The sequence below is a fragment of the Vulpes lagopus genome, chromosome 10, assembly GCF_018345385.1.
Source record: "Vulpes lagopus strain Blue_001 chromosome 10, ASM1834538v1, whole genome shotgun sequence".
NCBI lineage: Eukaryota > Metazoa > Chordata > Mammalia > Carnivora > Canidae > Vulpes > Vulpes lagopus.
Window position 1 is genome coordinate 68,697,148 of NC_054833.1, and position 12,566 is coordinate 68,709,713.

At 50.2% G+C, this 12,566-nt stretch overlaps 1 protein-coding gene across 8 annotated transcripts in view; it reads right to left on the reverse strand.

Annotated features, from left to right (window-relative positions):
- Positions 1-12,566, reverse strand: part of LOC121499604 (myosin phosphatase Rho interacting protein) — a 147,227-nt gene that overhangs the window by 61,834 nt on the left and 72,827 nt on the right. For all 8 annotated transcript variants that reach the window (XM_041770430.1, XM_041770431.1, XM_041770429.1 and 5 more), the window contains exon 4: positions 1,061-1,212. In XM_041770430.1, the coding sequence (XP_041626364.1) occupies positions 1,061-1,212 (152 nt within the window). The remainder of the gene's footprint in view (positions 1-1,060; positions 1,213-12,566) is intronic.

The following is a 12,566-nucleotide window of genomic DNA, read 5'->3' on the forward strand; positions in this document are numbered from 1 at the left end:
GTACTATGTGGCCAAATCACACAGAGCTGCTAAGAGGTGCTCAAGGAGTTGGGACTCCTGGAAGCCACACAGTGCATGAGCTCAGAAGCATGGGGCTCTGCTCACCTGCCCTGTCAGCTACCTGAAAAACTGGGCCCACCTCCCAGGGCTTCCCCTAAGCTCCTGCACAGGGTAGGACCAGGGCAATGGTGGAACTCAGAGAAGCCAAAAAAGCCAGAGCACCCAGCAGCACTGGAGGATAAGGTGTGTAGGCCCTGTGTGTAGGCCCTGAGGATGAGGAATGAGACACAGCCTCCACCCTCAAGGACTGACTGCTGGCTAAAGGAAGCTAGATGTGTACCAAGACAATCTGCATCTTTTCTAAGAGTGAACTGATGGTGCCAAGTGCCCCATGGGAGCAGGCTTCCTGAAAGAGCAGACACTCAGGCTGACTCTAACACCCTGAAGGATAGAGGGGTCATTCCAGACTGAAGGCAGGGTAGGAGCTGCCACAGAGCTGGTGGGAAGCATGGGGATGTATGGAGATGAACAGCTCAGTGCTGAGGGCCACAAGGGCAGTGGGGGTGGGGCTGGAGGCCTGGGAAGGGGCTCCCTAGGACCAGCTAAGGAACTTGGACTTGACTCCCAGGAAATAGGGTTTTAGGCAGGAGAGAGGCAAGATATGCTCTGGGGACTGAAACCCTTGTGGTGAGGTGATATACGGCTGGGAGGGGTGAGAAGGTAGGTGGGGAGACCAATGAGAGGCCAAAGAAGATGAAGCAGCCCTGAAACTGGGGTAGTGCCAACAGAGGGAGGCCCCTGAGTAAGTGGGACATGAGGAGACAGCCTTGGTGAGTACATGCACATGGGGGTGATACAAAGGCAGGTGGAGGGTGAGGCCAGTGTCTGGGTGGTGATCAGGCACACAGTGGCACTGTGAACAGAGAGGACTCAGAAGGGGGGACACACCTGGGAGAGAAAATGATGGGGATATTGCCCAATTTGTGCCAAAGGGAACTGGTCTAGGAACATGCTGGTAGGTAGGGAGTGCTTCCTCTCAAAATGCCTGTGGCAGACTCACCCGCTGATGATTTCCTTGGTCTCTGCCCGGATGAAGTGCTCCTTCTCAGGTGTCAGAATACACAGGGAGAACTTCTGGCCTGTCCGGCCCTCCCCATCCACCACATCTGTGCACTGGTTCATGTTAATGGTGCCCTGCGGCAGGGTCGTGGGCTGCAAGAAGATAGAGCAGAGTAAGCAGCATGGACTGTCCCTGTATTCCCAGGCCCTCCCAGCCCTTGTTGCTTCAGTAGGTACCTGAACCTCTTGCAGCTGCATGAAGCCCCAATACCAACAGAGGCACCGGGTGGCACTCTGCCTCGCCTCCACCCTCATGGCCCCACTTCCTTTCTACCCATCCCAGGGAGGAGAGGTGAGAGGCTCATTCTTCTCAGAGGACATCCAGCTGGACATTCCTCCCTAGCTGGAGAACAAGATCCCAGCTGGCACCAGAGGAAGGGAGAGAAAGGGAAGGGGACAGCTTCGTAGGACAGCTGGGATGACAGAGGGAGCCAAGAGTCTGGTCTCACAGGGGTTACTGGTCCAAGAGGAGCAGTGAGAAAAAGCTCCAGAGGAGGTGGTTCCAAAATAGCACGGTTATTTTTAGAGGCAAAGAGGGAGCCGGAGGGAAGCCACATCCTGGAAGGCAGGCTGTGGGGCTGGCAGGCTGGAGCCACACATATCATAAATGCTTTAAAGGTAGGCCAAGCCCGCTCAGAGCAGGTGACCCACCGCCACCTTCCAGGACTGCCCATGAGGAGATGCTGCAAGGCTGCCTGGCCAGAATTGGAACAATAAATAATCACCTTTTCCCTTTTTTGACATAGCTAGACACTGAAATTAGAGAAAGAACACCAACAACAAGCAAAAAAGGCATTACAGAATTCCTACTGGGGTGAGGGTCAGCAAAGAGGACTCTCCTAAATGATCTGTTCACCCTGAATCCTCTGGCCTCTCACCCTTCCCCCAAACAGGAAGGTGCCTTTAGGAGGGAAACAAGATGCCATGGCTGTCACCACACCAAAGGCAAAGAGCCCCCGGCTTGGAGTCAGGCAAGGCACTATCTTTGTGCCCCTTTCTGGTGGCTCTCACAGGGAATGAAGCCTAGGCCAGGACCTCAGGTGGTGTGGGACATGGGGTTGGGAGGCTGTCCCCACTTCCAGGGCAGCTGCCAGCTTTTTTACTTAGTGTCCCCCAAGGACTCTGCACTTCCTCGGTTGGGTTCTTGACGACACAGTAGGGGGAGAAAAAGGCAAAGGTGGCCGGCTGAGGGTTGCCTGTCAGGTGCCTTCCTCCCAGAGCTCTCAGGTAGGGCATACCTCTGTCCAGCTGTAATCTCTCTATTGTCAGGACACAGGGAAGAGGCCTAGTCTGAAGGTCCAGATGCTGAGTCTGGCATGAGTGCCAAGCTCAGACCAACTATCCCCACTACTGGAAATGCTTTTTCACCTGTCAAATGAAAGGAAGCAGGAAGCTCCCAGACCCCTCCAGCTGGAGAGCATATGAGCTTCCTAGTACTTTCCAGGCCAAACCACCAGCATTTTGATGCAGTGCCACCTCCCCTCCTCATTACCTGGTGCCCAACTACAGAAGCCAGACCAGAAGAGCACTGAATTATCTAGAGTGCTCACCTGCTAAGGCTACCTGATTTCTGGTCCAGAGGAGAGGGAAGAAGTAAGATCCCGATGCCTTTCCTTCTGGAGTCTCTGGGCCCAGCCTATCCTCCTTGGGCTCAGCTCAGAAGGGAGGTGGCAGGCCAGGAGAGCCGGCTGTGAGCTCACAGGGAAGCCTCTAACTTCAGGTGGGAAATAAAGGAGGGGCCAGAGTCCCACTCCTGAGGGTGGGCCACATGCATACTAAGACTAGTGCTCTTCCTCAGCAAAGCAGCCTTGTAATAGCTCTCCTGGGCACTCCTGGAGAGTCCAGTCCCTGAGGTGGGAAAGGGAGCTTGGGAGGTTACCCTGCAACCAAGCAATAGGGTTCTTCAGGAGCAATGAGCAAGGGAGGTGGCCTGGGATCCGCCCACTTGTCCTCTGGCTGGGGAGGCCCACAAGCATGTAGGGGCCCCCCACAAACGAGCTGCTCCCATAGCCTCAAGAATGCACCCTTTCAACCCAGGGCAGGGTCTGCACGGTCCTTCCAGGCTTCCCAACCTCCTCGTTCCAGTTCCAGCTTCTCCACTTTTCAGAATTTCTAATCCCAAGTCTTCTATGGCATCATGCCACTGCCCCATCTGAACCCTCTTTGGACAATCTAGGGGTGGTGACCTCTGCTCTCTCGGCTCAGCCTCCCCCACACAGAAGCACATGCTCCCTATTGGCACCGACAAGGCTCATGGATTCTCTGGAGTGGATCCTCTTGTACATGAAACAAGGACACTGATGCTGTGGACTGCTGTGAGTATCAGAGCCATGAGCAGGATCACAAAGCTGAGAGGGGGAAAAGGGAGAGGTGACAGCAGAGGAGCTTCTACAAGGGGCTTTTCCTCCTTTGGCCGCCCCCTGCTTCAATGCTTGGACTCACGGGAGTCAGAAGGTGCCAGCATATGCTCACCTGTGACACATGCATGCATGGACATAAGTTATCTAGCTGCACCACTGAGCCAACACCTTATAAGCTATAACACACACACAGGCAAGCTAATGGGGCCAATAAAACACACCAACATCAATTCTAACGCTTCTTTCTCATTCACTCTCTAGTGGGCTGCCTGAAGGCACATGCTCGCGTTTACAAACTACCATTCCAGGGCTCAGGGTCACCAAAATGCTCACCATCTCCTCATGCACAGTAGTGGACTGCTGTACATGTAGCCATCAGCTACCGACGTGATGTCCCAGCTAGCCCTGCCGCTGAACTCGGTCATGGGCCCCAGTCACCAACTGTACCCTAAGACTTCCAGCAACCTCTCTGGGCCTCCGACTACCTCCTTCCCAAAGAGCTTTCAGAAGTGTCAGTAATGGAATATTACTCAGCAATTAGAAACGCAAATACCCACCATTTGCTTCAACGTGGATGGAACTGGAGGGTATTATGCTGAGTGAAGTAAGTCAATCGGAGAAGGACAAACAGTGTATGTTCTCACTCATTTGGGGAATATAAAAAATAGTGAAAGGGAATATAAAGGAAGGGAAAAGAAATGTTGGGAAATATCAGGAAGGGAGACAGAACATAAAGACTCCTAACTCTGGGAAACGAACTAGGGGTGGTGGAAGGGGAGGAGGGCGGGGGGTGAAGGGGACTGGGTGACGGGCACTGAGGCGGACACTTGACGGGATGAGCACTGGGTGTTTCTCTGTATGTTGGTAAATTGAACACCAATAAAAATTAATTTAAAAAAAAAAAAAGAAGTGTCAGTAAAAGGCAAAGACATAACAAGCTACAGCTGAAGAAAATGAACGTTTGTTTATTACTTGTGTGTCAGGATCTCATAATTACTGCCTCCTTAGATACTACTTATGTGGTGGGCATAATCTAATCCTATTACATATGTGGAAAAGGGAGCCATGGACAGCGGTCAGAAAAGAAGGGAGAACTGGAAAACTGACCCAGTTTGTACTTGCCCGCACCGTGAAAATAGCTGCTCCTGAAGTCTCATCAGTGACCCCCTGCCAGAAGAAAGAAGCACCAGGCTCCAGCACCACCTGCTGTGAAGCTGCTCACTGTCTTAGGTGGTGGGTACCAAGGCCAGGCCCTGGCTACTAAGTCCTCTCACCAACCACTCCCCTGCCCCTCTGAGGCTGCCTATACACCACCCCCACTTGCTCCTCCACTAGTCTGCACTCAACTACATCTCCTGCACCCAGAGCTCAGACGCATTCAATCAAGGGCCTCCAGAGACCCCCAGGCCCAGGTGTGGCCCTCCCCAGCTCATGGCAAGGAACAGGTCACACCCATCAATATTCTCAGCACAGAAGAGAGAAGAGATCCTTGAAAATCCATTTCCTGACTAGGTCACACCTTATGCTTGGAGAGCAAGGGCAGGGATCTAGGCTGCAATCCAAATCCAGCCAAAGGGAACCCCTCGCTCCAACGACAGTCATTAGAGAAGACAGCTCCATCCGACAAGCATCCTGCTCTCATTCTGCACTTCTAGAGATTAGGAATCCAGGTCTCCTAAGAGGCTGAGCACCACCTAGTTTTGCTTGATTTCAAAAAAGGGATGGCCATCCAATTCTATGTTATGTTGCTGTTATGGGTTAGGTCCTCAGCCAGCAAAGTCACCAGCTGGCCCTCTAGCCATCTCAGGGCTCCTGGTCCTCTTCTGGCCTCTACACTACAGCTGCTAAGGTGGTAGAGCTGCATCAATGTCAACTCATCCCAAAGCCAAAGACCACGTAAGCATGAGGCAACAAAACAGGAACGGAGACAAGGGCCTCTCTCCAGGGATGGAGCTATACCCTGCTGAGAACCCAACCCTCCAGTCATCTGCCCACTGGTCCCAAAAGACCAAGGTAAGCTCTGCCCACTGCAGCTGAACACCTGCCAGAGGCTTGCTTTGGAAGATCCTGCCACAGCAGCCTTACCACCTGGAGACCCTCCACCCCCAATCCTGGGCCAAGCAGGTGCACATTAGGGAAAACGGGCCTCCTCCACTTCTTGTTGAATCCTGGAAGTTCAGGAGGTAAACTTCTAAGAGCCAGAGACAAGAAAGTAGAAGTGAAGTACAAAGAGGGGCCATTTAGAACTATGGGTGGGGCTGCTTTCCTCCAGGCAGCTGTGCTTATACAACCAAAGGCAAGACTTGGAGAGAATGGAAATACTCCATTTTTTGCCCACTTCTCCATTCAGATGGGAGAACAGAGACCCACAGAAATGATGGCTTTCCCTCAGGCAAAGAAATACTCACAAGGTCAAAAACTGCCTTTCAAGGCGAAGGCCAGCCCAGTCTACTGCAGGATCCTGCAACAGTGCATATATTTCAAACCTATCTGTCCATGGCTGACAGAGAACCTCATATTTCACACTGGGATGAACAGGTGTATGGGCATGTACACACACACACACACACACACACAGAATGAAAAATTATGGAACAGTACTTTTACCACCCATTTTGTGTTCTGTATTATTGTTCTGTCGCACTCCCCACTACCCACTTAAGGTGTAGGAAAAGCAGTGCTATTTGGTGACAGTGGTCAGCCAGTACATTTGTATACTGCCAGAAGTAGGGGTGAGTAGGCTCCAGATAGGACAAGACGACTCTCCCCTGCAGAAGTCACGGTGGCAAGAATAATCCTAATGGTCTTCTAGAGTCAGGCAGGGCTCTGGATAAGTATTTACAGGTTCACCCTGATGACACTCTCAGGAGGAAGGCATTCTGATGGGCTTGACTTACAGATGTGCAAGTAAGTGGGGCTCAGAGTAGTAAAGGACCTGGAACCCACCACGGCCACCCAGAATAAGTGTGGCCCAGCACTACTACACCACTGGTTGGTGGGCAGGATCAGACAGGGCCTAGGCAGAAACATGACCACCTCTGCCCTCCCCCCAAGGTGAGGAAAATGGCTCCCACAAGCTCCTGTACAGAGGCCTACCAGGCAGCCACGCTGGAGGCTTGGCTAGGCCACTTGAGCCAGGCCCAGGAAGACCACATGCATCCTTTATTTGGGATTAAGGAAGTTAGACTTTATTTTCCTATGGAAGGAAGGTGGCCCTTGGGGAGCTTTGCTGAGTACAGCACCCCATCTAGGCACTCCTGGAGTCCCATGCCCTGAGAAGAACGTATGTTGCTTAGGATCACAGAGACTGTCTCTGGCTCCTCCTGCTACTACCAAACTGCTCAGAGTCCCAAATCTAACAAATCATGAGTCACTCTCTCAAGAGGTGGGACATCAAATGCCATCCAAGTGTAGAATGGGCCACCTGATTCCCTCTCTAAGGCCACAGTTCTCCCTAGTGAACAGCTCTCTTAAGATGGATATCCTCAAACTCCAAGTTCTCCAAGAAAACTGGATAGGCTCATGGAAAAGGAGTCTTAAGATAGTCACAAACTCACCCATAATTGGAACTAAAGCCTCTGCCTGGCCCTTATGATAGCTCAGAGAAGGCTTCCCCCAACCTCGGCCAGGGGCCTCAGGGCAGCAGGGATGGCCAGCTCCCGTAGGTACCCGCCAGGCAGAACTTCTTTCCTTCCGTTCCTTATATGGCAAGAAGCCAGCAAAGTCCCCTGCCCAGGCATGTGGCCAGCTCCCATGGATTCTACAGTCCTTGTGGTTTCCAGGGCAGTTTCGCAACCATCCCCCACACCAGAGCTGCCAGCCGCACAGAGCAGTGCTGAGGCCGTGATGTGCCCACAGTCTTGCCACAAGTCCTTGGATGCCAGGTCTGTTTCTGTGATCTCACATGGGCTCCTCTGGAGGAAGCTGTGGTTCTGCACCCCTTCCTGCCCTTTAGGACTCCAACATGCACCCTAACTGCTGCAACTCCACCCAAAGGAGGAGGCTGGGGAGCCACGCTGGGGGCTACGGCATGGGGGATCCGTCACCTGTGGACTCATCACCCCAGGACAGGGAGCCAAAGATGATCCTTCTTCCCCACAAAGGCTCAAAGACCTAATGTAGCCTCTGGGCTTTATGTTTCCAGAGCTCATCAGCCAAGAAGAGCACCAACCTTGGAGCAGAATCCTAACTCTGCCAATCACCACATAAGTCGCCTTGCACAAGCTGCAAATTTTAAGCCTCAGCTTCCACCAGTGTAAAATGGGATTAACAATATCCCTTACTTCAAATGTATAATGGAGCAGCTGCTGTGGACAATAGTATGGAGGTTCCTCAAAAAGTTAAACATGGAGTTACCATATGACCCAGCAATTCTGCTCCTAGGTTTACACCCCAAAGAATTGAAAAGAGGTGTTTGAACAGAATTTGTCCACAAATGTTCATAGCAGCACTATTTACAACAACCAAAAAGCAGAAACAGCCTTAACATCCATCAATGGGGCACCTGAGTGGCTTAGTCGGTTAAGCGGCCAACTCTTGGTTTTGGCTCAGGTTGTGATCTCAGGATCCTGGGATTAAGCCCTGTGTCAGGTTCCATCACTCAGTGATGGAAGATTCTCTTTCTCTAAGATTCCCTTCCCTTCCCTGAGATTCTCTTTCCCTCTCCCTCTGCCCCTCTCCCCTATCAATCTCTTGCTCTCTCCCTAAAATAAATAAATAAATACATCTTTTTAAAAAATGGATGCATAAACAAAATGTGCTCTAGCCATAAAACAGAATGGTATTCAACCATAAAAATGAAACACTGACACACACTTCAACACATGAAAACATGACGCTAAATCAAAGAAGCCAGTGACAAAGGACAAATATCGTCAGTTTTGATAAAACATCCAGAATAGGCAAATTCAGAGACAGAAAGCAGATTGATGGTTGCCAGGGGATAAGCGGGGGAGTGGGGGATGAGGAGTGACTGCTTAATGGGTATAAGATTTCCGTTTGAAATGAGGAGAAAGTTCTGGAACTAGACATTGGTGATGGTTGCACATCACAAACATACTAAATACCACTTAACTGTACACTTTAAAGTGGTTAAAACAGATATTTATGTTATGTACATTTTACCACAATAAAAGAAATCCCTCACCTCATAGAGTTGCCATGAGACTAGAAAGGATACTGTTCACATGAAGTGAGGGCTCAGGGTTGGCACACAACCCAGGATGCTTCCCCTGCTGTTGCTCAGTGTGTGCACACATACTCCCCACCAGACAAGGGGGTGGCAGTAATATGACAATTCAATACATTTTCTCCAAATGTTTGCCACAAGGAGAAGGGAAGAAGGCCTTGGGCACATTTGTCTCCTATCTGAGGACAGAGAAAAGGCCAGCAGGATGAAGAGAAAAAACTGGGCTGGCTGGACTGGAGGGATCTCTAGGCATCACAGGCCATCCTCTCCCTGAGAGGGGAGGAAACACCAAGCTTCCATGCCCACACTGGAAGCCAGCAGCTGGCCCTAAGATGGCTATCCATAGGTTCTTGAAAAGGACGGGCCAAACCAAGGGATTTCTCCAAGAACACTAGAGCAGTTCACATTTATTCTCTCTGCCTCCAGGTACCTATCTCCAGGCCTTGGGGGGAGATCAGAGTCTGTTTTCCCACCACACAGCAGCAGGGCTAGGTCTCTGCCCTTCTTTGGAGCACCAGATGCTTCACCTGCAGTGTGGGCCCAGCCTATCTCCCCGTAAGCTCCCAGGTACAGGCAGGCCCACATCTGAGTGTGGCATCCACTTCTTTCCTATTGCCCACCTTATAGTCATCCCGCTGCCCACAGATCCAAATCGAGTCAGAGAGATGGGAGCCTCCAACCTGAGTGTTCTGTGGAAGGTGTGACAGGAGCAGCTGGCATACCGTGGTAAGGTGTGTGGATTCTACTCTCCCCGACACAGCATTCAGTTCAACAGCTAGAGCCCAGGACCAGGCTGACCTCCCTACAGCTAACGTATTGGCTCCAAAACCTTTATGAGCAGAGACATGGCCGTGCCTTAGCTGCTCCCACAGTCTCAAGTCCAAGCTCTCTGCCTCACGTTTGAGGCTCTTAAGAGCCTCTTCATCATCTCCTGCCCAAGCTCACAAGCTGAGGTGACCTGCCAATAAACAGGCTGGCTTCCTTCCTAGGCATCTCCTGCCAGAAATATCTATCTCACATCCTTTACCTCCTGGATGGTCTCCTCGTCCTCCGTGAAGAGAAGAAGAGCCCTGCATGTAGCCCTGAGTCCACTTACGGGTCTGCCCACCTATTCTCCAGGCTAGACAGTGAGGTCCTTGATAAAACTAATTTGATTTTCCTCTATAGGCCTATGCTGGCACTGTTCAAAATGAGCTTTAGTACAGATTTTTGAATAATATATGAAACGAGTCATCCCCTCTAAGTTTACCTTGCAGATTCACTGTATAAATATTATGCTTTATTTATATGTATTTTGTAACACATATAATAAATGTTATAAATATGTTTTATTTATAAAATGGGTATACCCAACCTTACCAAATCCTATGTTTGTTAAATGGATAGCAGGACACTCCGTGTGCAAAAGTGAGATAGTAACAAATCCTCCACTACCTGAAAGACATGAGGTGCAGGAGCTGGCTTGAATGGGATGAAGGGCCCAAAAAAGGAACCTAACCTCCAGGGGACTGTGGTCTATAACTTACCCCCCAGGGCCCAGGACTATTGTAATCAGCAGATGATCAAGTTGAAAGGCAAGAGGTGGGTGCAGGACACTGCACAATTCCCTTTATAGGAAATGGCCAGAATGAGTAATCTATTTAGACAGAAAGTAGATTAGTGGTTGCCAGGGGCTGGAGGAAGATTAGGGCAGGATAGGTTAGGAGTACAGAGCTTCTTTGGCTGGGGCAGGGGAAGAGGAATGTTCTAAAATTAGGCTGTAGCAATGGCTATATAATCCTATAACGACACTAAAAAGGCAGTGTACTTACAAACAAAAAACAAAACATTGCACGGGCATAGAGATAATCAAGATGTGATGACTGACAGGAGAGGCCCTTTGAGAAACCTATGCAATCCTACTCAGGCTCCCACAGGAGGAACTCACACTGCTGCCTCTAATCCAGGCCTGAAAGGTGCCTGTGGCCCCTCCCTCTGCCCCATGTTTCAGATGTAGAAGTCAAGGCCCAGAGAGGCATAAGGACTAGAGCCCTGCTTTCCAAATCCTAACCTACCTCAACACTTCACCTCTAAATGCAGCAGCTAGAGCCAACCAACCCCAAAGAGTTAACATTCAATCTACCCGGCTCTGACAATTCAACGTCCACACAAAGAATGTAGCTGAGCACTCTGCCTGGAGGTGCCTCCTGCCAGAGAGGATAATCCAGTGGGCAGGTGGTCCTGTCCCTAGGAGATCTTCTTTCCAAGATTCAGCGCTGGCCCCACCCAGGGGCATGGGAGTGGGGGTGGGGCTTTCTGAGGCATCCAGGGCTTCCACGGATTCAGCAGAAAGTGGCCCACAAATGACAGAATGTTTGCTAATCCCAAGTAGCAACGAGGTGCTGTGTCTGGTGCTGTGGTCACATTGGGGCCATTGCCCAGGAACTGCAGGAAGAGGAGAGGCGTCTGTTAGCTCAATACAGTTCGTGCAGAGGTGCTGGGGAAATGATCCCCTCAGAGCTCTGTCAAGCAGCCAACCTCCCTGCTTTTGTGGGGCCTTGTCCGGGTTGGCTAAACTCATTTTTTGAAGGGAGAAACATATACAACACGGAGCTTTTTCACTTGCTGCCAATGTTAGGCAATTCCTCCTCATACCTGCTGCCTTGGGCTGATGGCTGGGCCATAAACCTGCGCAGGCTCCCACCAAGTAGTCACAGGCCCTTGGCTTTCCTCTGGAAGCCACCACCACCCGACCAAGGTTCACCTTACTCCTAAGGCTGAAGGCAAGGGAACGCAGGAAAGAATAACTTTATTCTCCTCACCTACCCAGCTAGCAGGGCAGCAGGATTCCACAAGACCCAGGTACCTACACTATATCTGACAATTAAACTGAATCAAAGACCTAAATGTAAATGTAGGAGCAAAAAAACACACAACTCTTAGAAGATAAGGCTAACAGTTTTATAACATTGGATTTGACAATGATTTCTTGTATATGACACCAAAGGAAAGAATAAGCTAGATTTCATCAATATTAGTAACTCTTGTGTGTCAAGGCGCACCTGGGTAGCTCAGTGGGTGAAGCATCTGCCTTTAGCTTAGATCATGATCCTGGGGTCCTGGGTTCAAGCCCCATGTCTGGTTTCCTGCTCAGAGGGGAACCTGCTTCTCCCTCTCCAACACATCATCAGTTATTAGAGAAATGCAAATTGAAACCACAATGAGGAGTGCCTGGGTGGCACAGTCAAGTGTCTGCCTTCAGCTCAGGTCATCATCCTAGGGACCTGGGATGGAGCCCCACACTGGGCTCCCGGCTCAGTGGGAAGCCTGCTTCTCCCTCTCCCCCTGACATTCCCCCCACTTGTGCTCTCTGGCTCCTTCTCTGTGTCAAATAAATAAATAAAATCTTAAAACAAAAACAAAATGAGATACTACTTCACACCTACTAGGATGGCTTTAATTAAAAAAAGAAAATAACAAATGTTGGCAAGCATGAGGAGAAATTAAAACCCCTGCGCATTGCTAGTGGGAACGTAAAATAGTATAGCCACTGAGGAAAACAGTGTGGCAGGTCCTCGAAAAATGAAGCACATAATTACCATGACACCCAGCAATTCCACTTCTACATATACACCCAGAAGAACTGAAAGCAGGAGATTCAAACAGATATTTGTATGCCCATGGTCATTTTAGCATTATTCACAATAGCAAAAAGGTAGAAACAACCCAAGTGTCTACTGATGAACAGATAAAATGTGGCATACACAGGAATATTACTCAGCCATAAAAAGGAATGCGGTTTTTTTTTTAAATATTTATTTATTCATGAGAGACACACAGAGAGGCAGAGACACAGGCAGAGGGAGAAGTAGGCTCCACGCAGGGAGCCAGACGTGGGACTTGATCCCAGGTCTCCAGGA